This window comes from Cannabis sativa, chromosome 5 (assembly GCF_029168945.1).
Source record: "Cannabis sativa cultivar Pink pepper isolate KNU-18-1 chromosome 5, ASM2916894v1, whole genome shotgun sequence".
In the NCBI taxonomy this organism is placed as follows: domain Eukaryota; kingdom Viridiplantae; phylum Streptophyta; class Magnoliopsida; order Rosales; family Cannabaceae; genus Cannabis; species Cannabis sativa.
In genome coordinates this window covers 6,252,326-6,280,153 of record NC_083605.1, presented here as the reverse complement: position 1 = coordinate 6,280,153, position 27,828 = coordinate 6,252,326, and the positions used below count along the sequence as shown (strand labels likewise).

Here is a 27,828-nt window from a genome sequence, read left to right as displayed (position 1 = left end):
CCCTAGGTGCTGTAGGGTTTTTATGAGGAATGTCCTTTTTGCCTTGTGATTGACGTGACTCTTCACAGTGTAGCCGTCGCTAGACTTAAATGATCATTCTTGTGGCGGCTTGGTTGGAGGGGATTGTCTTGATCGGACACTATTGCATGTTGCAGTCTCAACACGCTTCCTCCCATGCAGCATTTAATGCGACTTGATTGCTCAAGAGAAGCCTGACACCTCATGGAGATGCTTTAGTGCTACGTGAGCCTCCGGGAGCACCTTGAACTCCGGGTACCTCCTCCGGGACCTATGTCCAGGATGTTTCCTTGTGGCTTACAAAGACTTAGCAAATATTTATGAATTATCTGATCCACGTGTCCCTGTCCGGTTGGTCCACGTATATTGGGCGAAATCAGGGGCAACACAAGGTATTCCTACCGAGTCTTCTGCTCTTACAAAGAAGAAACTTCGAAAGAGGAGTAAACTTGCTGAAGTCGTCCCCTGCCCAAGATCTAGGCTAGGAGAAGTTCAGAGCTGGTGGAGCTGATGAAGGATCTCCCATTGAGATTTCTTCATATGAGACTAAGAATGGTGTTCTGAACTCAGGTTTAGACCTGGTGAAGCAACTGTGTGCATATGGCTCCTGGCTTCTTACCAATGGTGATGATGCCTTGATTGGATCCAAGGATAAGAACATCCCATTACATAAGTAGTTAGCCCCAAGCCTTCACATGTTATTGCCCAAAGATGCTTTACTGATATCTTTGGGGTAACAGTCTTTTTTGTCTCCTCTTGAATTAACTTTATTTTACTTATCATCACCTAAATTTTCTTCTTATTTTCAGGGTTGTGTTGGTTATGCTTACACCATGGATAACAAACACAAGAAGGCGGTTGAGCTTGCTAAAAAACTCTCAGTTGTAGAGTGTGTTGTTGCTGAGGAAGATTAGGTGGCTGTCTTGAAGGAAAACATTGATTCTCTAGAGAAAATCATGGCCAGTCTTCGAGAAGTGGTTGATAGTGCAAAAGCTCGAGAGAGTAGCTTGAAGAAGAACCTAGATGCTGCTTGGAAAGAAAGCTTCAGAGGTTGAAGATTCTTCTCGGCTGGAACTTGATGAGCAGACTTTAACTGCTGCTCAACTTAAAGATCAAGTTAAACGTCTGAGAGAGCAAGCAAATAAACTGGAGGATAAGGCTGTTATTAATGTCACCTTTTTACGATGACTTATGCTTTGATGTCTTCTATCATGCTTGGTCATCCAATGGAGGAGCACAGTCATTCAACTAGTCGGCATTCCTTGACACATAAGTCCTATTCTTTATAAGGCATTGTGAGCAGAGTTTTAATGAAGATGCTCTCCAGAGAATAGACTTAAACTTTAATGGAGATGAGCCAGTAGTTGAAGAAGCTGCAAGGGTCGAAGGCTACAAGCTCGAGCATCCTAACATCCCTCCTCCTGCTGATGTGCCAGTTACAAGGAATGAGGAACAAATTGAAGTTGTTATTGGCATAGAAAGCTTCTTGGCTTCATAGGACATTATCTTAGTCCATTTTTCTTTTCTGTTTTTAGCTTTTAGCTTTAGTGTGTTAGTTGGTCGTCCCGAACAGTCTTTCAATGTGGATAAGCCTTAGTAAAATGTTATCATACTTGTTTAAATCAAATTAGAAATTATTTTAACTTAATAAAAACTTTATTCCAATATTTGCCTTTTAATTTTACTTTATTCGTTATTGCTTGACTGTTTAACACTTGCACAATACACCATGTCTTAAGAAACTCAATCACTGGGAGTTATGTCATTATTTCTTAATGTTATCTTTACCATGAGAGTACTTACATAGATGTGAAAAAAAAATGAATGCTCATGTAACATATATCTCTCGTATACCATACCATAACCTATGTGCCCCCAAGTGATCAAAGAAGTACCTTCATTGGTCACTTGCCATACCAAAATCTCCCGGGCTTTCTTAATCATGACTCTTAGGTGACTGTTACACGTGTGAGCACTCTCCACTTATTCAAAGATTCGTGGGGTGACAGTGTTGAACTCACTAAAAAAATAACTGAAATTATCTCAAGACCAAATCTACAAGCTCTACTCAACGCTTGTGAGCGTCGCCAAGTCTGTAAGTTGTAATTGATTAATTTAAATAAAGTACCAAAAAAAAAAAACTTTGTTCAACGTTCTTATTCATCAAATTAAGTACAATTACATTACTATGAGGTAAGTTGACAGAAAAAGAAGTAGTAGTTGCAGATTTCGTTTTTCGTCCAAGCTTAGCTAAAGTGATTCCCACTATACTAATGCCCTCTTCGACTTATAAGTATAGGAGCCATACCTTAACAATATACCTCTTTACCTAAAGACAATTTCGTCGTATCTCGTCAGTTTAATAGGTGATCGATTCACTTGCTCTTGGTAAAGTGAATTTTATTGTGAAGCGAGCTATTTTGAAGACAACTGTTTTTATTGGTAGTACCATCGTAGATGTACCCCGTTCCAGTACCTTAGTACTGACACTACATTCAAGTTGTAGTTATAGCATGCCAACTTGTATGTTTCAGGTTCTAATACTTCAGTGACGACATATGGTCGTAACATTTAAAATAAGGGTAAATGGCGGCAAAACCCCCAATACTTTCGTTTTGGTTTCACTAAACCCCCACAACCTAAATTTCTGCGAGTAAACCCCCAAAACCAGTATTCTGTTAGCAATTTACCCTTTCCGTCCAAATTTAGCTGTTAAGTGTCAGGTTGGCTTGTCCACGTGGACACAATATACACGTGGCACAATTTTATTGGTCCATGTAAAAAATTAAATAATATTTCTTTTGTTTTCTTTTTTTCTCCTTTCTTTTTTTTTCTTTTTCTTTGTCTTTCTTTTTTTTTTCTTACTTTCTTTTCTTTCTTCTTCTCGTGTGTATCATTCTCTCTCTGTCTCTCTCTCTCTCTAATATGCAGAGGCAAGCCCAGACCACCTCCCACACCACAACCACCCTTCCTCCACCCAGACCACCGCCCAGACCACCCTTCCTCCGCCCAGACCACTGCCCAAACCACCACAACCGAAGTACCCACCACCACCACCAAAACCACATCTACACACCACAACCATCACCGAAACTTCTTTTTTAGATCCAAACAAAACCCCACATCTCAGATCTAGAGTTGCAGATCCAGCGATTCGGGTGGGCGGCGCAGAAGAACGAGCTTGGAGCTACTGCCGGTTTGGTGTGGTAAGTTCGCCCGAGAGTTTGCAAGAAATTTTCTGGGTTTTGTTTTGTGAGCTAGAAATTTCTGGGTTCGTGTTCTTGTGTTCTTGAGTTTGAGATGTGAGTTTTTTGGGTTGTGTGAACCGAGAGGTTGTGAGATTGCTGGGTTCATTTTTCTTGGTTTTTGAACCGAGAAAGGAGCAAGTTCTGGGTTCGTCGGTGGCGGAGGATGTCGAAGACCGTCGGTGCCGGAGGTGAAGAAGAAGATGAGGTACTCGTGGTTGTAGAGACTAAGAAGAAGAAGAGTTGAAGGAGAAAGATCAAAGCTTGGTGGGGTTTTGGATTGGAAGCCATGGTTTTGGGGAGGTTTTAGAGAGAGAAAGCTTTGAGTTTTTTGGTTGTTGCACAAAATGGGGGAGAGAGAGAGAGACGTACTGCAGAAGAAAAAGAAAGAAAAGAAAAAAAAAAGAAAGAAAGGAAAAAGAAAAAGAAAGAAAGGAAAAAAAGAAAGAAAATAATTTTTTATTTATAATTTTTTTAATTTTAAATTAATTTTATTTTAATTTTTTAATTTTTTTAATATAATTATTTACGTGGACCAATAAAATTGTGCCACGTGGACAAGCCAACCTGACACTTAACAACTAAATTTGGACGGAAAGGGTAAATTGCTAACAGAATAGTGGTTTTGGGGGTTTACCCGCAGAAATTTAGGTTGTGGGGGTTTAGTGAAACCAAAACAAAATATTGGAGGTTTTGCCGTCATTTACCCTTAATATAATATAAAGTTTTATCTAAATATAGTGTTCCTTGTTATTTAATATAATACGACCCTTATACGGTCTACTAAAAAAAGAGTCCTTAAATTAGACATTATTTAAATAAATCCCAATATGTATAAATGTCTAATGTTTTAAGGTTGTGAAATTGTTTATAAACTAAACGAATCAACTAATGTTTCTTCTGTTGTTCAAAAAAGAATAAAATAATGTTTCTTCTGAATTGCTTCCATTTATTATATGATTTACTTTATTTTAATGAAAAGTAAATAACCTCAACACAAAATTGGGAAAATTTTGACTAAACGCAATACAAAGATTACATACAATTCACTAATGAGTCACAAACAATGTTACAATTGAGTAAGTATACACAGAGAGCAATAACAAAGAAAAAAATATAGTTATATACATGAAGCTAAGGTGAGGAGTAATGCTAGGGACAAATTTAAATCCTAGGCCACCATAACAACTCAGTCAATCTACCCCAGAGAAGAGAAGAATCTACTTCAATTTAAATGCAAGGAAGAATTAGAATAAGAACCACAAAGTCACAAACCAAATATGGGGTCATTTGAGTTGAAAATGGCAGCACTAAACTGTCTTGTATTCAAGTCATTTCCATCCAAAGGACCAAACCGATCAAGCCACTGAGATGGGCTTGAGTTGTCACTCTCTTCAACCCACTCTGAAGTCATATCTATGTCCTCGAACTGAATCGGATCCGCTTCTATAGGTTTCAATCTTGTTTGTCTTGCTAACTTGAGATTGTAATTTATGTAAACAAGATCATTTAAAGCTTCTCTATCAATCTTGTTGCGCTTCTCTGAGTGGATTTGCTGAAACGCGTTCCAATGCCTCTCAAATGTGAAACTGCTGCAAACTTGGCTAAGTATTCTGATTGCAACTCTTTGCAGCACAGGAGCAGAATCACCATATTGTTCCCACCATAGCCCTATGAATAAGAAAAAAAGTATAAACAGTGAGTTTCTGAAATAGGGTGTGAATGCATATCTAGGATTGTAAATTTACCAGGTGAAACCACATCTCTTGCCTCCATAGCTAGGCTGCAGCCGAACATGCCAGTCGCCTTTCTAAAAGTACAAATCTGACTAGTGATATCGCGTCTCATTTCAGGAGTAGGGAGTAGCTTCTCCAGAACATTAAAGAAGTCTTCTTTTATGGATGTAAGGAACTTTATCTCTGGATTGTACTGAATGCTCGGGTTCAAAAATGCTGCAGCTGAATGCAGAGGTGAATGGTGTTGATCTCGCCACTTTCTATCTACAATGCCTAGAAATGTCTTGCATTTGTTTTCATCCATTATATAGTATGTCCTTATAGATTCTTTTGCCCTTGTCATCATTTCGTATATAAATCCAACAGCAGGCTTTCCTCCCGAAACTTCCCTCAACACTTTTAGAAAAGGCTCAGAGATTGCCACACATTCATCTACAGCCCTCCAGAACTCATTATCCTCAAGAATGGCAATACATGACAAACTTTGTTGCTTATTTAAGTATGAGGAGCTCGTACAGAACTCGGGACTGTTAAACATATGTTTCAACCTTGGCTTCTGCTTCCAGATCGATTGTAGTGAAAGGAAGTTCGATACAGACTTTGTGATACCAGTCCTAATGAGTTCTTGTCCACCAGTGTACTTTTTCATCAGATCAAGCATAGAAACACTGTTGTATATGAACTTCGATATAGTTTGTGCATGTATGATACATCGATTCACCCACTCCACTTTCGAGAACTCTTCAAGGATCAAATTCAAGCATTGAGAAGCACAAGGAGACACAAAAATGGTCGAATAATTCTGCAAGATATGGTTGGCAACACCAGTATAGTTGAAACTATTGTCCATTATAATCTGCACAACATTTTCAGGACCGAAATCCTGAATGACAGAATCAAATAAATCAGCAAGGCATTTTGTGTTCTTGAAGTAGGAAGACACATCAACAGACTTATGGAAAAAGGTCCTGGAAGGTGATGAAACCAAGAAGCTAATCAAAGCCCTTGATTTGTTATCAGTCCAAGTATCAGCAATGATTGTACAACCCGTTGTAGCCCATTCTTTCTCAATATCTTTCGATTGTAAGCTCATTTCACACTTGATCCTTTCTAGCCATGTAGTCTTGAGAGTTTCAGCAGATGGACCCAAAAAACCAGGACCACACTTTGTAATGGCGTCTATCATCATCTGATATGATGAAGAACGCGCAATACTAAAGTCGAGCTTATTCTCGAAAAAGAACAAAGCTATACTTCTTTCTGCATTGTCTTGGTTATTTGAAGGAAGATTAGCCATAGGAGTGACAGTTGGGAAAACCTTTGCGACAGGCGACGATACATCAGTAACAACAAGAGCTTTACTACCAGAAACACTCACAGGAGATTTCACTTCTACAAGCTTTTGCTTCTTAGTGCTAGATGTTTCTTTAACATCTTCCTTTGAAGCTATAATAGCTCTCACTCTATCAGTCACATCATCTCGTACCTTGCTACAAGGGTTTACACCTTTACTTGGTAACCGAGATAGATGATGCTTCAACCTACTAATCCCACCATTCAAAACTCTCATACAGAATTTACATCTAACCTTATTCCCATCTAATTTTTCAGCATATTCCCAACATACATCTTTTTCACGAACCACTGCCATAAACAACATAAGCAAAACTCAATCAATATCTTGTGTCTCTATATAGTTTGCATTATCATCCCTCAACACAAACTGCCTATAATCAAGTCAAGTATTACCAAAGCAACCTTAATTGACAAAACTTACTGAGTTACTGATCAATTGTTGAAATCTGCCCCAACCTACAACAAAGAAAAAGGAGCTATATTTAACTATTAAGGACATTACATATCTCCAAAACAAATAAATGAGAACAAAATTCTGTTCTTTTTATATAATAACTGGAAAATCAACCAAACTGATCTATTATCAGATCCCATCATTTCATCCCAATAATTTTTTTCCTTCAGCAATTCCAAATAATGAATCACTGAATATAACAAATTTAGTAGGAAATATAATGGCATGAGCTTCAAGTTTCTATATCTCATTGCTTTTTCTAGTCCCAGCTTTCACATACACGTACATTCAATTTACTGTAATTTTATGATGCTAACAAAGCAAATAACCTTTTCTTGGGCGAAAATGATTATCCGGGAAAATATTTTCCGTCAAGACAAACAGAGACATAGGTACCATTAAATACATTTCATAGTTCAAAATTTTCCCAATTCCAAAATTTCATATTTTCTCATAAACCAAACAAAAAAAATCCAAAGGAAATGAGAAACGTGACGATTGGGAGAAGTAAAAGAAAAATTGAAAAGAGATAAAGCGAGAAATTTATGACACTTACAGCGAGAGAAAGAGAGAGAGATTGGTCTTCTCGACGGAGAAAAGTACGGAAGCTTTCAGGATTTGGGGGGTTTCCTACTTATCGCGATATTTTGGAGTTTTTAGGGTTATTTCTATTATCTGAAAGTTCGTGTTTCTTCAAAATTCTCATCTGTTTTATCTTTTTTAATATTATTTTATTTTTAGTTTCTTTTGACGATATATCGTGGACAGTTTATTTATCAGTAGTACTATGATATTATCCCAATCCGACTTTGCCACGTAGACAAATTAGGTAAGTTACAGAAAGAGACCAAAGCGACAAGAGTATGTAAAAAAACGACGTCGTTTAATAGATAACAGGCTGAAAAAATTTAGGCGGAAGCCACTCTATTTTATCAGAGCCAGGTTTCGATCCTGGGACCTGTGGGTTATGGGCCCACCACGCTTCCGCTGCGCCACTCTGATTTGTGATATTGTATGATATAAATATTATTTAAACATTTTAATTCATATAAATAACAGTGAAAAGTTAATGAAAGTGAAAAACCACTTAATTTTTACTCTATATTTTTTGTTAAGACACCTACTGTATTTGGTTACTTTAAATTTTTTAACGAATTCTTTTGGTAATTATGGGCCTCTTCGGAGGCCCATGAAGAAAGCCCATTTGAACTTAAAAAAACATTTATCTTAAATGTGATTGCTATTTGGTCTTTTTTTTTAGTACAATAATTATTTGTTCCTGGATTTAATGTTTTGTTTATAATAATAGTGCGTCTAGTTTACATATTTTTTTCATTGTTATGATCATTATCACGAAATTGGCTGATTATTTTAGGGAAATTTGAATTTATATGCTTAAATACTTAAAAAATTTTATTATTATACCAAAAATTTACACTATAAAAAAACTATACTTTTTTTTTTAAAACCCCAAAAATACCCCCTCACAATTCTCTCTCTCTCTCTGCATCATCTCTCTCTCTCTATCTCTCTCAGCCAACTCTCTCTCTCTCTCTCTCAACTCACAGTCGACCCCAACGCCACCCAACCCAAACCCCATCCCCATCGGACCCAAACGCCACCCACTCTCGGACCCAAACGCCACCCACGAAACCCACTCTTTCTTCCTCTCTCTCTCTCTCTCAAATGGCGAGAAAAAAAAAAAAAAAAAAAAAAAAAAAAGTTTCGGACCCTATGGTCGGACCTTGGGGTCCGATGGGGTCGGTCGGACCCCATCGGACCCCAATCCGACGGTCGAACCCCATCGGACCCCAAGGTCCGACCATAGTACGAAACTTTTTTTTTTTTTTTTTTTTTTTTCTCGCCATTTGAGAGAGAGAGAGGAAGATAAAGGTCCGATGGTCGGACCTTGGGTCCGATGGGTCCGATTGGTCGGACCCCATCGGACCCCAAGGTCCGACCATAGGGTACGAAACTTTTTTTTTTTTTTTTTGCCATTTGAGAGAGAGAGAGGAAGAAAGAGTGGGTTTCGTGGGTGGCGTTTGGGTCCGAGAGTGGGTGGCGTTTGGGTCCGATGGGGATGGGGTTTGGGTTCGGGTGGCGTTGGTGACTGTGAGTTGAGAGAGAGAGAGAGTTGGCTGAGAGAGATGATGCAGAGAGAGAGAGAGAATTGTGAGGGGGTATTTTTGGGGTTTTGAAAAAAAAAAGTATAGTTTTTTTATAGTGTAAATTTTTGGTATAATAATAAAATTTTTTAATTATTTAAGCATATAAATTCAAATTTCCCTTATTTTATTGTTGAGTCAAAAATGAACAACATGTATATATACATTATAACTTGAAAAACATTCCATGATAATGATATGATATATGGGTCACACACAAAAAGGAAAAGTAGATAATAATAATAATAATAATAATAATAATAATAATAATAATATGGAAGAGGTTTCAATGGTTACATTTTTATTGTAACCATCATAGTTACATTTTTTTAAGCCATTGGATTACTATTAAATGGTTGTGATTAATTTGGAAACTAAATAAAAATAAATAATAAATAACTTGTAACCTAAAAGTAACCTAATCATTTATTTCCTTATAAAACTTTAATTAAGATTAATTATATTTTAAAATTAAATTAATTATAATTATTAATTAATTTTTTGCAATTTATTACTATATAAGGATTTTTTAGCAATTTATTTTTTTATACTTAAATTATTTAAAATTTTATAGCAAAACTTTTTATAATTTAAAATTATACACATACAATTTCATTATTTAAATTTTATTATACTTGTAATCTTAATTTTAAATTATTACACTTAATTATTTAATTTTTTATTCAAATATTTAAAAAGTAAAAAATGAAATAAGTTGAAGGATTTTTTAGAAAAAAAAATAGCTGCACTTGTTATTGATTGATTAGCTTGATGCCTCATACTTAGTTCATATAATTGTTACAAAATAATTAAATATTACTTAAAAATAATTAATTATTTAAAAATTTATTATAAGAAGAGAATTTTAATTTGTGTCAAAAGAAGTTTAATTTTTGTAAAAATAAATAAATTTTATTGTAAATATTATAATTAAATGGCTTAATTATTAAAATAATTCAAGTAAGGATTTAAATATAAACATTAATTGCTAAAAGAGGTCTTGTTAAATATTTAATTAATTATTTTAAGAAAATAGTTAATTATAATAAAATAATTCTAAAAAAGGAATGTCTACTATTTAATTAATTATTTTAAGAAAATAGTTAATTATAATTAATTAAATATAAAAAAGGAAAGTCTACCTATTAGTAACCTGCTATTACAGGTTAAAGGAAAAATGTAACCATATGGTTACAATAAAAATGTAACCATTGAATAGTCACCCATAATAATATATATACTTTATTCTAAAATCAACTAGCTAGAGCCCAAATATATGTATACATATGCATAAGATTATGTTTATAAACGTAAAAGATTATACTTTCTTATGGATCAAATTAAAAACCATCGAATTTCATGCTTGTATTCTTGTGTCTCAGCAAAATATTCTTAGATGAAGTCAAATGTACGCCATGCATATACAAATTTGCTACCAAAAATAAATAAAATGTAGTCAATATGTATGGGAAATTTGAATTTGTATGCTTGCATTTAATTAAAATTTGTCCTCAAAACTCATAATACCCCATATTTAAAATATATGACCATTTTTTCTATTATGCCCAAAATACCCTCTGTTTTTTCCTTCACCCCCTATCACTTCTTCTCTCTTTCCCTCTCTCTTCTTTTCTCTAACCTGCCCGAAGCTACACAAAGGGAGTCAATTTTTGCTCCTCTATTCTCATCCTCACTACACTAGCACCACACTGCACAAGGCTCACCACATAATTTCTCTCATTTTTGGACGAGCATCATACACTAACTCATGGGTAATTTTTTTTTTTGTTTGTGTAATCTTGTTTGTTGTTGTTATATTTAGTTTAGAATGTTATTTTGATGCTTGATCTGTAGATTGTTGCTGTTATTTGGCTGTTTTTTCTGTTAAAAAGTTTGCTGCCTGTGAAATCTGGATTTGTTCTGGTTTTCTGCATTTTTGTCGTCGGGCCCGATGCTGGCCCGATGGGGGTCCGATGTGCTGAAAATTTTGTTGGCAGGGAAGACGGCCCGATGGGTCCGATTGTCGGACCATGTGGGTCCGATGGTCGGCCCCTTGTGTATTTTTTTTATTTTTTAGTTTTTATTTTTTTTTTGTTGGAGCTGGGTCCGATGCTCTCCATATGGGTCCGATGGGTCCGATGGTCGGACCATGTGGGTCCGATGGTCGGACCCTGTGTATTTTTTTAATTTTTAATTTTTTATGGGAAATTTGAATTTTTAATTTTTTTGGACCCTGGGGCCGATGCTCTCCATATGGGTCCGATGGTCGGACCAATCGGACCCCATCGGACCCGATTGGTTTTTGGATTTTTTGTAATTTTTTTTATTTTTTAAAGGATGGTCCGATGCACCTCCATGGGGTCCGATGGTCCGACCATCGGACCCTACTGCAACTTTTTTTTTTAATTTTTTTATTTAATTAGTTATGATTATTTATTGTTTATTATTGTATGCTTAATTTATTTTGTAGTGATTTATTAATATTTGTGTTATTAATTTTTCTTTTATTAATAATTATTATTTTATTATCAATTAATAATTATTTTTTATTATTAATTATTATTTTTTTATTAATTATTGTTTTGTTATGAATTATTAATTATTGTTTTATTTTTTTTAAATAATAATTGTTTTATATTATGAATTATTATTAATTATTGTTATATTTTTTATGGTATTAGTAATAATTATTAATTATATTTTATTATTAATTTTTTTTATTTTTTTATTATTAATTATTGTTTTATTATGAATTATTAATTATAGTTTCATTTTTCATTTTTTTTATTAATAATTATTTTATTATTAATTATTAATTATTATTTTATTATCAATTAATTATTATTGTTTTGTTATTAATGATTAATTAAGATTTTTTTCGGTGAGATTTTTGTTGTAAATTATAACTGTGTTTTTTTAAATGTTTCTGACAGATTCAACTGTTAATGCGTGTGTTATGTATAATGGTGTTTGGGAGGTTGATGGTAGAGATTGGATTTATAAAGGGAGTGCCGCTTTGACAATTGACATTGATCCGAACCTAAGCTACTCAGGTTTGGTTGATGTTTTGTACGAAGAACTGGATGTTGACAAAGCGGAGTATGACTTGAAATTGGAAGTAAATTACAAGTACAGGAAAGGCTATGAGTATCCTCCTGAAGTTATTCGAAATGATAAGCGTGCAAAGTACTTTTTATCTACACTTGCGAAGAAGCCAGATGAATTTATTCCTTTGTTTGTGACTTTGTTAAAGAAGAATGTTTGGGTTGATCCTAGTCCCACACCAAGTTCTGTTAAGGATAATCGTAGCGAGGTTGGGAGTTTTGTTCCAGAAACAAATCCAGAGGTGTTGGTTGCGGATGTATTACCTGAATTAAACACTATGATGCCGAGTGCTGATATTGTAGCACAAATGCCCTTCATTGATGGTTTTTGTGATGGTCCAGACCCTGAATATTATGTTGAGGGCAATGATGGCGTAAGAGACGACGAAGGTACAGAGGCCCCTGCTGCTGTACCTTTGAACTTGACTCCACTATCGTACCAAATACCACCGAGGCCACCGAGGCCACCGAGGCCACCGACACATAACAGAATGCCCCGTAGAGAAAATTGTCAAACACCTGGTACTAGTAGTAGTCGTCCAGGCGAAACCAGTGATGCTAGAGGAACTACTGACAGTACAGGTCCTAATAATGGTAGAAAGACCAATGATGTTAGTGGTCCTACTGATGCTCGAGGTACCAATGTGACTGGATGGAGCGATCCATTTTCTTCTTCGACAAGTTACGGTAAATTCAAGGAGAAAATGTATACAAGAGAAGACATCGAGGATCATAGTCATTATATATCTACGGGTGGCACACCAGGCGGGGAGTTACATGTGGGAAAGTTTTTTAGAGACAACAAGCATTTAAAGATGGTTGTTGGCCTGTATGCAATGAAGAAAGGGTTTGACTACTACGTTAGGAAGTCCGGTACTGATATTTGGTACGTCACATGTAAGGATACAGATTGTGGGTGGAGATTAAGAGCGAAGAAGAACGTACTTTCTAACATGTTTGAGGTGAGTACATTTCATAATGTACATACATGTTCCCTTGATCTTCGAGGAAAAGATAACCGTCAAGCATCACCTGTAATAGTTGCCCATCTAATTAAGGATAAGTTCACAACTGACGGCTCGGATCAGTTGCCCTCTGATATAAGAAAAAGTATGCACAAGGATTACGGGATCCAAATGAGTTACGAAAAGGCATGGAGGTGCAGAGAGAAGGCAATACACCTGACTCGGGGTACACCTGAAGATTCGTACTCTTTATTACCTAGTTACTTGCATATGCTACAGTTGCGGAATCCAGGTACCATCACGGATTTTGTGGTAGAAGATGGTCGCTTCAAGTATTGTTTCTTCTCTCTGGGTCCTTCTATTTGGGGGTTTAAGTTTTGTCGACCTGTTATATGCGTTGATGGGTCTTTCTTGAAGACTAGGTATGGTGGGCAAATGTTGTGTGCAGTGGCTTTGGATGCAGGGAGTCATATCTTTCCGATAGCTTTTGCTATAGTTGACAGTGAAAACCACAATTCCTGGACCTATTTTATGAGAAAATTGAAAGAAACGATTGGTGATGTTGAGAACTTAGCTTTTGTTTCGGATAGGCATCAAAGTATTGTTCGTGCTTTGGATATCGTGTTCCCTGATGCACACCACGGTGCATGCTACCACCACATTATTATGAACGTCAACCACAAGTTCAAGACTGACGTCTTCACGAATCACATTTACACGTGTGCGTACACGTATTGAAGATCAGAGTTTCACAGAGAATTTGAGAACATTCGGGCCATGAATCCAGCGGTTGCAAAATATCTTGAGGAAATCGGATTTGAAAAATGGGTTCGGTCGTACTTTCCAGGGGTACGTTACAATGTAATGACGAGCAACTGGGCTGAGAGCTTCAACAACACAACTAAGGATGCAAGAGGCTTCCCGATCACTTCTTCTTGTAGCATTCCTGAGGTCCAAAGTCCAGAAGTGGTTTGCTTCACGAAAAGAAAAAGCTGACAAGTGGACGAAACCCCTAGCACCAGAAATGGAGGAGGATTTGGCATTGCATTTTGAAAAAGGTCGGTTTTTGAACGTTGACTCATGCAGGCCTTACACGTTGCAGGTTCACCCTGGAAGAACAGTTCTCACCGGTGGCGTAGTGGACTTGCAGGAAAAGAGTTGCACTTGCGGCTTGTTCCAGTGCATGAAGTTTCCTTGTCCTCATGCATGTCTTGCATCTCGGGGAGCGAAGTATTAGCGTGTACACACTATGCTCGCCATATTACACAACAGAATATTGGAGGAGAACATACGAAGGAACAATTATGCCAGTTGGTGACGAGGATGATTGGGAATTACCTGATGACATAAAGAACATGACAGTTGGAGTGCCTGTTGAGAAGCAACCAGTAGGGCGACCCAAGAAGCAAAAGGTTGGAAGAATTAAGAACAACCGAACTGCTTGTAATGGTGAAAGGATTATCAAATCACGAAAATGTAGCAAGTGCGGTGCCACAGGACACAACAGAAGCACTTGCACCTACCGAGGTTTAACATAAATTTTTAGTTTATTAGTATTGTGATGCGCTGGACTATTATGTTATTTATATTTATGGTGTAAAATATTTTTAATTTGTGGCATGAACATGTGTTGTACTGTTACGTATTTCTTAGAAAATTATTTCTAAACTTTGTTAAAAATCTGAGCCAAAAACAAGTTCTACTGATAAAATAAAATAATTTTAGTGAAACTAGTTTGTTCAAATTGAAAAGTGTAAAAGTAAACATTGTTCAACAAATATAAAAAATTAAACATCTAAAGTTCATGCCAAGTTCTGGTAGAATAAATCTACTGCCCATCTCTGGCGAAAGAGCGACATATGCTGATCATGTACTCCATCGAATGGTAGATCCAATAACTTATGCTCAATATGCTCTATGACGTACATTCCACAATCGCCGCTGCAATAGTAGGTAAACACAAAATTTAATAAACCATAGAGAATATTATAATTTTTTTTTTGTTAATTAATAAACATACTATAAAAAAAATGCATTTAAATTACCTCGATTTTGTCTGAGGTACAACTTTATTGTCCATCATTTCCCAGTCGAAGGGTCTGACCTGACTTTCGGAGGCTGTCATTTGAGGGACCATCACCATGTAATGAGTGTCACATACACCACACTGGTCCACCAATTTGGCTAGTAAAGGGCACCACACATCCATAAGCGAATTCAGTTCGTCGTTCGTTAGAGATCCAAGACTCGAATCGAAGAGGAATATCTTCCACAACTCAAGATTGACCTCCATAGCGATCCAATGTTTCGGTCCGTTCAAGAACAGGGCCATGTATATGCACTCCATACCCTTCCAAGAAGGCAAAAATTGGTTTGGATCCCCACAAAGGAGTTCCAAGATGGACTCATCCCAAACAAAACCATCATGGTCAGTATTGCTCTTCCAAGCATCCCACCGACCCCTCAACGATGAGGTAAACCAAGATGGCATGACAGTACACTTACGTGGGTACAACTCCGGGAAGAAGTGTTGCCTCCTCCTCATCATATGGAAAGCAGCATCCAAATGCTGCACAGCACATATAAATAAGTCAGCACAACCACATTACAACATTAAAAAAAAAAAAAACAAATAACAACAGTAAAAAGAAGTAAATAACAACATATATTACTTAGTTAATAAACTTACGTCATCAGAAAGCCATAGTTTGTCTGTATTTAGGGTCGAGAACCAAGCCACGCCACACAGACCGGTGAAGACGTCCCTCGGATACTTGTTTCCGATGGTTCCCACTAACCAATTTCGAAAACTATGTAGTAGCTTCTCATCAACGGGCCGAAGTGGGTCAACATTCACATTGGTTGTTGATGGCTTCATCTTCTTCTTCATTTCGGTGTACTCGTCAAACCACCTTGGCCTTTTCTTCGTTCTCTTCTCCACCGGTGTTGGAACGGTCTCTAAAACCTGAACCTCTGAATCTTGGGTATCTCCAATGGACGTGACCAGAGCATGTTACGAGGTGTACGGAGTACATCTTCGACATCATTAGGTACGCAATCATTCGGAAGAATGAACTCATCTCTGGAGACACGGCGTACGGCAGCCCAGCGCTCTGCCTCTGCGCTGGGCCTTCTCTGATCTCCCATAAGAGCCAATAGGGTCTTCAAGTAACCCATTATCTCATTCTGCCCTTTCAAAATATCAGTCTGGCCTTGCTTCAAAGCAAGCTGTTCCTTTTCAACACGCTCCAATCTTGCCAATATGGCAGAAGATATTGGCACCTGAGGCTGTGAGGTGCTGGGAATAGATGCTGACTGCGGCATAGATGCAGAATCGGGCATTGAGGCGGACGGTGGAACGAACGGGCCCACGATGGTGGAGAATGTGGTGGTGTATCATCTACGAAGATTCCGGCTTCCTCCGCTCGGCTTGTTCTAGCGTGAGTGCAAGCTTTGAAGCTTGGCTGCGCAAACTATCCTGAGTAGGCTGGCCATCATCGCCAATAACCAATTCCTCCATATCCACAAATAGAGGCGCCTCACCTCCAGTGACGTGGCTCAAAAACTCGGCCTCATTACTCCGCGGACATAAAACGGAGTACACTGTCAACTGCAAATTATAACAAATTGATTATTAGACTTAAATTAAAATAAAATAAATAAATAAACGTAAGCAAATGCAATGAATTAACAAACTCACTTTTTTTGCAAATAATCTGATGACTTCCTCTTTCCCGAGTGGGGCATCCTTACTCTCCCAGTTCACCATTCGGGGAAAGCGATGCGATCTTCTGATTGCAAATTTCTCAGCAAGCTCGAGGATGGACTCATAAGCCCAATACTGCAATGCTACAGCATATCCATAGGCCGAATACTTTGACTCCTTCTGAGTCGTTCCCTTCTCAATCTTCTCATCCATATGCTTTTTCTTTTGTACGAAGTCCTTACTCCAAGTATCTTTCAACAAGTTGAAAGAAATTTTCCCCCACGGGTAATTGTAGAAAAAAGGGAGGTCCTCAACCATTCTAATGATAAATGGGGGAACCAGGGTCTTCTCTTCTTTCCCAGTCAGAACACCCATCACGAACAGCACCAAACCCAACTTGTAACAATCATCCTTCTCAGTGCAGCTCTCAAAGACGCTGCGCAGACGACCAATGCTGATAGATGGATCCCCATTAAAATATTCTACTATCAACCGGTCTGACGTCGCCCTCTCCGAAACCTCAGCCTCAGTCGGTCCACGTAACAAATTAAGCCCAGTCACCAAGGCAAACTCAGTTCGGCCGAATCGGCATCTCTTCTTTGCAATATAAAAATGCACCTCATCCTCTTTATCTAATTTTATCTTATGCATGAAGAGTTGATGCATAAGAGCACCTGAAAACGCTAATGGCTCTCTCTCAAAAAAATTGTTGAAAGGGGATTCCTCCTTCACACTTTCCAACAACTGCATTTGTACAAACTTGGCTTTTACTTTGGGGTAATAGTAACTACCGCCCCGCCAAGTAACACGACCAGTGTAATGTTCAGACACTGGCAGTAAAAGTCGTGGAACTTTGGAAGACTGCAAAAAAAAAAACAAAATTATATCACACCCTAAACCTATAAATAAACAACAATTAATCATTAATAATAAAACAATAATCAATAAATAATAAAAAATTAATAAGACAATAAAAATTAATACAAAAAATAATAATTAATAATAAAACAATAATTAATAAATAATACAAATTAATAATTAATCATTAGTAAAAAAATAATAATTAATAAATCAATACAAATTATTATAATAGTTAATAATTAATAATAAACATTAATTAATAATTAACAAAAATTAATAATTAATAACTAATAATAAACAATAATTAATAAATAATAAAATAATAAAAAATAATACAATAATTAATCATTATTAATAAAACAATAATCAATAAATAATAAAAAATTAATAACACAATAAAAATTAATACAAAAATTAATAATTAATAATAAAACAATAATTAATAAATAATAAAAATTAATAATTAATAATTAATAATTAGTACAAAAAAAATAATTAATAAAACAATACAAATTAATACTATAATTAATAATGACTAATAAAACATTAATTAATAAATAATAAAAATTAACAATTAATAATTAATAATTAGTACGAAAATAATAATTAATAAAACAATACAAATTAATACAATAATTTATAATTAATAATAAAATATTAATTAATAATTAATAAAAATACAATAATTAATAAAACAAGAAAAACTAATACAACAATTAATAATTATTTAAAAAACAATAATTATTAAAACAAAAAAAATTAATACAATAATATAAAAAGAATACAATAATTCATTATTAATAATAAAACAATTATTAATTAAACAAAACTTAATAATTCAATACAAATAAAATAATACATAAAACAATTACTAATATTTAAAAAAACGAAAAAAAAAATCAACTTCCATACCCATCGGCCCCATCGGGCCTACAATCGGCCCCATCGGGCCTACATACAATCGGCCCATCGGGCCTACATCTTCCCCATCGGACCCCTAACCTACAAAATACCCCAATCGGACCCTTCGAAGCAGACCATCGGGCCTGCATGAAATCGGCCCATCGGGCCATCGGGGGTCCCATCGGGCCATCGGACCCTATCCTTTATTTCCCAAATTCGGTCCAAGTATCGGGCCATAGCATCGGACCCATCGGGGGGTCCCATCGGGCCATCTGACCCAATACTTTATTTCACAAAAACATCCCTACATCGGGCCATAGCATCGGACCCATCGGGGGGTCCCATCGGGCCATCGGACCTGATACTTTATTTCACACATTTATTCCTACATCGGGCCATAGCATCGGGCCCATCGGGGGTCCCATCGGGCCATTGTCTTAATTCCAAACAGATTTCTTAGCCTAAATCAACCCCTAAATCTAACAAATCCTTTCAAATCAAACCCTAAAATCATACTCTATGTCATAATCACTCAAAGCAATAACAAAAATAAAAAAAGAGGACGGTCGAACATACCTTGGCCATTTCCGTTTGGGTCGTACGCGGTGGAGGGTGGCTGGACCTTCGTACGCCGTGGAGGGGGGCTGGAGAATCGGTCCTGCGCGGTGGAGAGGGGGCTGGGGCTTCGGTCGTACGCGGTGGAGAGGGTTCGGGTCTGCTCATCGTGGGGAGGGTTCGGTGCGTTTGGGCGAAGTTGTTTTGGTTTGAGAGAATAGGGGGGACGAAGAGAGAGAGAGGGGACGAAGAGAGAGAGAGAGTGATTTTTCAAATGAGGGGGGTAAAATTGGGTTTTACTAAAATGTATCCCACTTTACAAATTATATCTACTATTCTATTAGGTTTCCAATTTTATTACTTATTAAGCATACAAATTCAAATTTCCCATATCTTTATATATTAAAAGTGCCTATCTAACGGCATTTCTTGGTTTAACAGAATATACTTAAAAATAAAAGAATATTCTGTTAAATTTAACGATTAGGTTTGATCTCCCGTTAAAAAATAAACCCAATAATTAAACCCAAAAAATTAAACAATCTTTTAAATAAACAATCTTTTAAATATTAATAATCTCTTTTTAAATTAAAAAAATCATCTTAGCCACATGTCTCTCTAACAAACCTATCTTGGGAGAATATTAATAATTTTTTTATTTATTTTTTAAAAAAGAAAAATATAGATAAAATATCTAGAAAAGATAATATAAAAGAAGATTGACAAAAATATAACAAAATTGTGAAAAAAAAGTGATACAATTAAAAATAAAATATGAAAAAAAATAATAAAAAAAAAAGATGAAATGGGCTGTAATTAGTATTTAGTTTGTGCTTATTTTTAGTTTTATTTTTAATTTTACCACCAAGAGGAGAATGTTGAAAAATATTAGAATATGAAAATATTATTGGTGCTTATTAGTAATTTGCAAAGAATGTGAAAGTCTATAAATATATAGTTGTGTAGCTATTATTAAATATGAAATGAGATAATAGAACTTTTTTCAATTAGAAGATTAATGTACATTTTACTATTAATAACATACATTATTATAACACAATTATGTTTCTTACTTAAATATCTTGACACATATTTTATTTTTATAAAACAAATCGTTCAAATAATTATATTATTTTAATTATTAATTAAAATAAAAAACTAAAATATTAAATAAAACTAACACTACGTGGCTTGGCACGTAACAATCACCTAGTGTATTTATATATGCATGCACATGTATTGTTGGTCGTCCAATAAAATAAATAATTAAACCTATATACATATATATAAATAAAATTAATTTAATTAGGTTGGATTTTATAGAAGGCTGGTTTTGGACGCAAGAGGAAGAAAACCTCACTTTCTTGGAATCTTACGCGTTTAGTATAAGTAATTTATTCATTATTACTTGAAAATTGAAATAACAAAACTCAATAAATTCTCTAAAGAGATATCATATATATCGAAGTTGATATTGAAAATTCGTTACCGTATTCTATACTCAAATATCTTCCAGTTTATCTAACACATATATTTGAGAGTTTTCAATGGGTATAGATAAGAAAACAAAAAAAAAACCACATATACACGAACATTATAGCTTCATTTTTATTAGGGTTTTCTATCATATTCAAAAATATATATAAGAAAAATAACACAGACATGATATGATATATGCATGCACAGGACGGACCCAAGTGTATTAGTTTGGGGGCTATAGCCCCCACGAGTAAAAATATTACCTTTTAAAAAATTAAATGTAATTTTTTAAATTTGATAATTATAGATCAAAATCGTAAAAAAAGCCTCCATAAAATTAAATAAATCTAGTAAAAATAATTATAATATAGGTATAAATATTTTTGAATGATAAATAAGTTCCCACAAAGTAAAATTTCTGAATCCGTCACTGTGCATGCACACAACATTATAATTAATTAATTTTACATCACGTAGGCTCCTGATTTCTCAGGCACCAGATCTACCTAAGAGGTGGCCGTGGCCCCAAAAAACAAGTTTTCATAAAATGTGTGTATATATGTAAAAAAAAAAAATAAGTATATTTCTTTGTAAATTATAGTTGTTTGGCCCCTTTTATTTTCTTGTTCTTCTAGTTCTACGAGCACATTAATTTTAATCTATTCAAATGTGTATATATATAATGTAAATAAAAATAAAACATAATATAATATAATATAAATCGTGAGCAGATTTTGATTTATTTTTATTTATGCATAGATGCATGAAAATGAAGATGAAGATAGGCCATGATTAACACGTACGGTCATGTACCTTATTAAAATTGTTAATTTTGTATTAATTAATTAATTAAGGTATCATATATGCAACTTATATGCTACAATTCATTTTCCATCGATGATCCATAACTATTAACTACTATAGGCCAATTATATTAGTTGACAAATTATTATTCACATTAAAATAATGAATTAAATTAAGTTTGTTAAGGAGGGAAAAGAGTGTATACAGTATTATATATACTTTATGATATATAAATAAAGCTATAGGTAAGGAAAAACTATGCATTCGAAAAATGAGAGACAATAATACAAAAGGCCTATACTATATAGAGGGGCCACATTCGAACTACTCTTCTATTTTTCTCATTTGTTGTTTTGTATTATAACTTATCAACTAGCCATTTAGTTTTATTAAACTAAAGCATATTCAAATTAATAACAAAAAAAAATAATACATTAATGGGTCGTTCCAAAAAAAAATAAACATAAGCATTGATGGTATATTGATTAAGTAATAATTGAAAAGAGAACAAATAAATAAATAAATAAAATAACAGAAGACATAGTATTAAATCTTGGAGAATTATCTCATGTACAATAAGTTACACTTTTTTTAACTTAGGTTGCGATTTGGATTGTGTGAGTTGTGATGTGGATTGTGAATTAAGTTGGGTTGCGAATTGAATTGCTGTGCGAATTGCGGTGTAGATTACGAATTGAGTTAGATTGCGATTTAAATAGTTGTGTGGGTTGCAATTAGGACATTTACTGTAAAATACCATATATTAATAATTTATACTAATTTTACCGTATAAATAAAAAGTACTTTGAAATGCATAAATGAACAAATTCCTTAATTATTTTAAAATATAATTCATCCAAAATAAATATTTTTTAATAAATTATGTCAAAGCAATACTCAGCATAGTGAGGAAGATTATATAGTCCAATTGTCACTAGAAGGAGAATCCAAGTTTAGATCTTGATCATACTCTACAACAGAAAAGGATCAAGGGTTAGTAATCTAAATAAAATGAGTCATCTTATTCCGCTGCCATCATTGTAAGGATTCCTTAATCTCTAATGTGCTTATTTATTGTTTTAGGATTTATATATTTATGATGTTAGATTATAGAATTATAATCGCCATACATGTTAGTAAATCTAGATTCTAGTATAATAAGTTTTCAACAATTCATCTATCTCAGGATAAATACTTCAGAGACTTGTTGTGATGAAAAACTAAGATGCAGTGAGCTAAATCTCGCTCAACCCTTATGACCAATGGCCTCAAGCTCCCTGCTTATGGAAGTGATTCAGTGAAAGATGTTCAATTACATAGGTCATTTGTTGAAGATCTTCAGTATCTTGTGATTACCAGACCTGAAATTTCATTTAATGTAAACAAAGTCTATCAATTTATGCAGAATCCTTTGCACGTGCATTGGATTGCTGTGAAAAGAATCTTAAGGTGTCTCAGTGGGGCAATTAAATTTGGTTTGCATCTTTGAAATCCAAATCAGCTTGAGCTTACAGCCTTTTGTGATGTGGATTGGGAAGTAGATCCTGGTGACAGAAGATCAACCCTTGGTTTCACTACTACAATGTTGGCCTTTAGAGGCTATTTTTCACTCCCACTTATAAAAAGGGAAGCTAAAGGGTGTGAAAATACCCGTTTTTTTCGAAATTGACATTTAGAGGCGGTTTTTTGATAAAAACCATAGGTATAAAATTGCATTATACCATTTAGAGGCGGTTGGGAAATAATATTTTTTTTTTAGGCTCAGCCCTATAGGCGGTCAGCAAACACGTGTACCCTATGCCGTCGGTTCCTATAAAGGAACTGACGGCATAGGGTTATAAAACAACCCCTTTCCCTCAGCTTTCTTCCTCACTCGACCAAACCCAGCCAAAGCCAAAGAACCAGCACCCAGCTGCAGAGACAAAAAACCCTCGCCGACCACCGCCTCCACCACCCATTTCTCAACCATTTGAGCCCATTTTTGTTGCAAAATCTTTTATTTTCGATACTTAATCCTATACACCCAAAAAGTTTTAATTTTTTTCCCTATTTAATTGTCATCCGAACCTATACAAAAATAGTGGGTATAACTCTGACCACCATTTTTTGTTGAGAAAACATTGAATCTCAACCTCTTTTAAGGTATAAATATAGTTTCTATTCATTTTTATAATGTACATTGTTTTATTTTTAGTTTTTGTAAATTATTTTTTGGGTTTTTTAATTTTAATGGTAATATTGTTGTGTTGTATGTGTATAGTGCCCGGATTTTGTACGGAATTGCTCGTCGGATTGCGGTTATTAGGTAAAAATTTAAAGCTCAATATATAGTATATATATGTAATTTTATATTTTATTGAATATGTGTGTATATAATGTGTGTATATATTGTGTGTATATTAGTGTGTGTATAGTTTAGAAATAAAAATTTTAAAATTGAATTAGTGTGGGAAATAATTTTTTTTGAGATAATAGTGTGAGATATAATTGATTATATATATATATATGTATGTATAATTTAGTAACTAAGTAACTTGTTACTATTTTTAATAACTAGTTATAAGTAATGAAATAATTATTTTTGTAATTTCGTTGTATTTGTTTATATTGTAGGTTCGGTATAATTTTGTGTGTAGTGTATTTGAGCTTGCATTGATAAGTATATACTTTAACTAACTTTTTCTTATTATATAATTAATTATCAATGCATGTTAGTTGAGTTTGAATATCTTAGATATTCATCCGTAGTGAAGTAGGTTCTGCGAATACATGTACTGCGGTCGGATGGGTGGATAAATTTTGTATTGGTTATCTGTTTTGTTTGTTATTTAAGGCACTTTTAAAATTTTTGGGAACGTCCAATTACAGCCGTTGTGCTGCCGAAATTTCGGTAGAATTAGGATAAATCTTACTAAAAAAATATTAATATTTACATCACCCAAAGAACTAATTAGCTATAACATAGTAATAAGATGTTAGGTCACTAAAAAATAATCTAACCATTTGCTATGTCAGCTTACTAATCTAGTGAAAATGGTGACCTTAATTTTAAAATTTCTTTCAAAATTGGAATCAAACATGCCCAAAAATTCATCTTTGCCATAACTAATAAAAAAAAAATAAATCCCAATATCATTTCAATCATCTTCTTTTTGGGTATAATTGATGACCATTGTAATGATTAGCTACATGGTCCACAACATGTTTAACACTTTACTAAAATCACAATCCTTAAGCTAAAAGTCATTCATCATTACACATAATAATAGTAATAAAAAAAAGTTACTTTAATTTTGGAAGAAGAATACAAATGCAATAACAAATAAAAATAATAAAAGTAAATTAAAGCAAAAAACACATTTCTTATGCTTAAATCATTGATTCATTGTTCTGTTAACCTAAAATAGAAACCCAAAGAAATCAAACGAGACTTACTTCCATTAACATACTCCAACTCGGGAATGACTTGATATATAGCTTACTTTATATTGTGGTTGTGAATGCTCCTAAATCATTAACAATTTGTTTATGCTTTTATTATTTCATATACACTACTTGTTATATATATAGCTAACTTTAAAGTTTGTTTGTTAATGGTGTAGACATGGCGAACTCGGAATCAGGATCTGATTTGGGCGCAGAAAATGAGTGTCCAACCACAATACCTACACGAGGGCCGACGCAAATGAATGAAATATCCAAACTAATAGATCAGGGCAAAAGAGTGGCCCTCGAGGTTAATGACAAAGGTCAATACTGTGGAAAAAGCTATGCGAAGCTCGTATCCACTCTAGGAGTCAGATGTCGGCAGACAATAGGGTTGGCCTATAAAAACTGGAAAGAAGTCAACCCGACTCTGAAAAATAAAATTTGGAAAGACATACAGGTAAGCTGTTATTTGTTAGAATTTTGATTTGTTTTTCTATTACTTCAAATGTTGACTCTAACCGTGTTTGTTTTCCTTCAAAATAGACGGGGTTCATTGTGCCGGACTCCTTCAAACATGATTGTCTCATCCTAGCTGGGAAGTTAATGAAAGACTTCAAGAATAGGATGACAAAAGACATCATAATGCCCGCATTGAAAGAGAATGATCTGGGACGACTGGCACAAGTCCCTGAAAAGCACCCTGAGATCGACGCTGCTGATTGGTGCAAATTTGTTGAAAGTCGACTAACTCCTGAATTTCTGGTACGCTAATTATATTAACACTAAGATAAACTCTTAAATAAACGTACATGTATCTAATGTATTTTTTTGGCATTGTAGGAATTGAGTAAGGTGCAACGTGAACGTTCCTCAAAAATTCAATCCAGACATCGAAGTGGTCGGAGTGGAATGGTGAACGTACGGGAAGCTGTGGTAAGTAATGCTTAAAATTTAATGTGCTATAATGTGCTATACAATTTAATTGGTACTCATTTCATTGTTATAACGTTATGTAGAAAAAGGACCTCGAAGTTGCAGATCCCCCCCGCCACCGTGTTTGGATTAAATCTCGCACCAAGAGTAGAAAACTTGTCACTGATTACGACAAGGAAATTGCAAAGAAGATAGTAAGTATATATTAATCGTTAATTGAGTTCTACTCATGAGTTAGTGTATATAATTCATATACTAATTGCTTGAATATATGCGTGCATTAGGCTCAATTAGAGGAGAAGCTTAGTCAGGGACAAATTCAGGTCCAGGACCAAAACGATATCCTGACGCAGGCGCTCGGGACACCAGAGCATCCTGGACGTGTCAGGGCTGCTGGGTATGCTATTACTTCAAATGTTATTTATTTAGTTACACAAATAAAATCGTTGTTAATTTGCATTTTATGATTTGTAGGTTCCTGACCAGGGCATCTCAACTGTTCGGCAGAAAGAAAAGGGAAGTGTCTGATGTTGTGGCTCGGCAAGCGAAGGAGATTGAAAAATTAAAAGCCGAAGTCTAATCCCTTAAGCAGCAGAGAAACGCTGCCGAACAAGAGGAAGAAGGAGAGGTGGCTGGTGAGGCGTATGTTCCACAACCATACGCTCCTCAGGATGAGGTACAACCACAAACTTATGCTGAGGAGTTTATTTCCCTCAACGACCAAGGTATCCTATACAATTTTGATGACCATGCGGCCCTTAATCAGCAAGTACATCTCTACTCTGACAACATCGACAATATTGTGGCCCGAGGGTATTTGTACGAGCATGTGGGTATGATCAAAGTTCACTGCCAGGAGTACGATGATTCACATGCCCGGATCATGGTTTCGAAAATCCTGCAAGAGGACGCTGAAATCCCAGTCCCAATTGAAGAGTGCAGATATGTTAGGGACGTATACCAGATGTTCCTTCCTTGGCCTAAACACTTAATTTTAACAACCGAGGTAACTTCTCAACTCAAATTAATTATTAATGATTAGTGGAGTTTGAATATCTTCAATATTCATCCGTAGTGAAGTAGGTTACGCGAATATATGTCTTTGCGGTGGGATGGATGAACAAACTACTGTTATATATGTGTTATTTGTCGTTATACAGCCATGTTCAAAATTTTTGGGGTCATTCAATTACAACCGTTATGCTGCCGAAATTTCGGTAGAATTTGGATAAAATTTGATATATATATATTATGTTCTGTTTTGTTTAGGGTCCACTCGCTCAACCGCCCTCAAGACGTGATGCGTCAAAGGGGAAAGCTCTGATGCTTTCTCCACAAGGCCGTGGTGCACGGGAAGATGACTTGTTCACGGAAGAGAAGATGGCGTTGATCCCTAATTCGCTAAAATGGATGATTCATGAATTCCTAAGGCTCAAAGATAAACGTGATATAATCACAATTCTTGTCCCCCGAGGATTCATTGCACCACGTACCCAAATCACATTATCCATTTAAACCCTGTAAAAGGCTGCCCAATTCCCGAAGTAATAGAACAAATGATCGGAAGGTAATAATTTAATGACTTCTTATGTAACGACTTTAAATTAATTGACGAATTGAAATGCTAATATAATTTTCCCAAACAGGGCATTCATGTATATAGGGAACGCACATGAGTATCTTGGCCAGTGGCAAGGAATTAACCAAGCAAACTGTCCAAGACAACCTAAAAGCCAAGAATGCGGTTTTTATGTTTTGAAATATATCACTGACATCGTCGCACGTGCCAACCCCAACCGTTACATACAAGATCAAAAAGCTGTAAGTTTTAATTATTGATTATAGTATATAAATTCTATAATAATAAATATATAATATACATATACATAAACTAATATAAATTTTTAATTTTTTTAACAGTTTGGGGGTAAGAAGCAATACGATCCAAAAACAGAATTGTTACCACTACAGCGAAAGTGGATCGAACAATTGATGGCGGTGATTCACGGTGACGATTGAGGTTGAAAGGTTGAAGAATTTTTCTTCATTATGTAATTTTTATAGATTAACTTGTAGTTAGATTTATTAACTTTAATATTTTTAACTAATTTTACA

The 27,828-nt window shown here is 34.9% G+C and overlaps 4 protein-coding genes and 1 non-coding gene across 9 annotated transcripts; 1 reads left to right on the top strand and 4 right to left on the bottom strand.

The window, feature by feature from the left end:
- Window positions 1-4,271: 4,271 nt before the first annotated feature.
- LOC115717022 (uncharacterized) lies at window positions 4,272-7,560 on the bottom strand. 5 transcript variants are annotated; one of them, XM_030645950.2, is made up of 4 exons: window positions 7,366-7,560; window positions 6,777-6,811; window positions 5,012-6,643; window positions 4,272-4,934 (listed from the first exon to the last, which is right to left on the bottom strand). In XM_030645950.2, coding segments are annotated over exons 2-4 (2,037 nt in total). In that variant the 5' UTR covers window positions 6,778-6,811; window positions 7,366-7,560; the 3' UTR covers window positions 4,272-4,530. The 5 variants fall into 5 exon arrangements, with proteins under 5 accessions (XP_030501810.2, XP_030501811.2, XP_030501813.2 ...); XM_030645951.2 differs by lacking the exon at window positions 7,366-7,560 and adding an exon at window positions 7,139-7,340; XM_030645953.2 differs by lacking the exon at window positions 7,366-7,560 and adding an exon at window positions 7,096-7,113.
- A 179-nt stretch (window positions 7,561-7,739) lies between these two features.
- TRNAM-CAU (transfer RNA methionine (anticodon CAU)) lies at window positions 7,740-7,811 on the bottom strand. Its single transcript has one exon. It is a non-coding gene; the product is annotated as a tRNA-Met (tRNA).
- Window positions 7,812-14,583: 6,772 nt separating this feature from the next.
- LOC115717002 (uncharacterized) lies at window positions 14,584-16,037 on the bottom strand. The gene is made up of 3 exons (XM_061115329.1): window positions 15,733-16,037; window positions 15,089-15,612; window positions 14,584-14,984 (listed from the first exon to the last, which is right to left on the bottom strand). Exons 1-3 carry the CDS (start codon window positions 15,931-15,933, stop codon window positions 14,846-14,848), a joined length of 864 nt encoding a protein of 287 aa, XP_060971312.1. The 5' UTR covers window positions 15,934-16,037; the 3' UTR covers window positions 14,584-14,845.
- Window positions 16,038-16,443: 406 nt separating this feature from the next.
- On the bottom strand, window positions 16,444-19,738 carry LOC133038117 (uncharacterized). Its single transcript, XM_061116167.1, has 3 exons — window positions 19,090-19,738; window positions 16,744-17,610; window positions 16,444-16,653 (listed from the first exon to the last, which is right to left on the bottom strand). Exons 1-3 carry the CDS (start codon window positions 19,234-19,236, stop codon window positions 16,444-16,446), a joined length of 1,224 nt encoding a protein of 407 aa, XP_060972150.1. The 5' UTR covers window positions 19,237-19,738.
- Window positions 19,739-26,300: 6,562 nt separating this feature from the next.
- Window positions 26,301-27,228, top strand: LOC133038116 (uncharacterized). The gene is made up of 2 exons (XM_061116166.1): window positions 26,301-26,719; window positions 26,983-27,228. The coding sequence occupies exons 1-2, from the start codon at window positions 26,549-26,551 to the stop codon at window positions 27,226-27,228; spliced, it is 417 nt and encodes a 138-aa protein (XP_060972149.1). The 5' UTR covers window positions 26,301-26,548.
- The last annotated feature ends 600 nt before the right edge of the window (window positions 27,229-27,828 follow it).

Excerpts from the sequence above, each read along its gene's own strand:
- LOC115717022 (XM_030645949.2), bottom strand. The coding sequence starts at position 6,659 with ATGTTGTTTATGGCAGTGGTTCGTGAAAAAGATGTATGTTGGGAATAT. Across the intron at positions 4,935-5,011 it reads AAGAGATGTGGTTTCACCTG|GGCTATGGTGGGAACAATAT; the intron begins GTAAATTTACAA and ends TCTTATTCATAG.
- LOC115717002 (XM_061115329.1), bottom strand. The coding sequence starts at position 15,933 with ATGAAGAAGAAGATGAAGCCATCAACAACCAATGTGAATGTTGACCCA. Across the intron at positions 15,613-15,732 it reads AACTATGGCTTTCTGATGAC|CATTTGGATGCTGCTTTCCA; the intron begins GTAAGTTTATTA and ends TGTGCTGTGCAG. Across the intron at positions 14,985-15,088 it reads GTACCTCAGACAAAATCGAG|CGGCGATTGTGGAATGTACG; the intron begins GTAATTTAAATG and ends CTACTATTGCAG.
- LOC133038116 (XM_061116166.1), top strand. The coding sequence starts at position 26,549 with ATGATCAAAGTTCACTGCCAGGAGTACGATGATTCACATGCCCGGATC. Across the intron at positions 26,720-26,982 it reads ACTTAATTTTAACAACCGAG|GGTCCACTCGCTCAACCGCC; the intron begins GTAACTTCTCAA and ends TGTTTTGTTTAG.
- LOC133038117 (XM_061116167.1), bottom strand. The coding sequence starts at position 19,236 with ATGAGCAGACCCGAACCCTCTCCACCGCGTACGACCGAAGCCCCAGCC. Across the intron at positions 17,611-19,089 it reads CCCAAACGGAAATGGCCAAG|TCTTCCAAAGTTCCACGACT; the intron begins GTATGTTCGACC and ends TTTTTTTTGCAG. Across the intron at positions 16,654-16,743 it reads TCAGATTATTTGCAAAAAAA|TTGACAGTGTACTCCGTTTT; the intron begins GTGAGTTTGTTA and ends TATAATTTGCAG.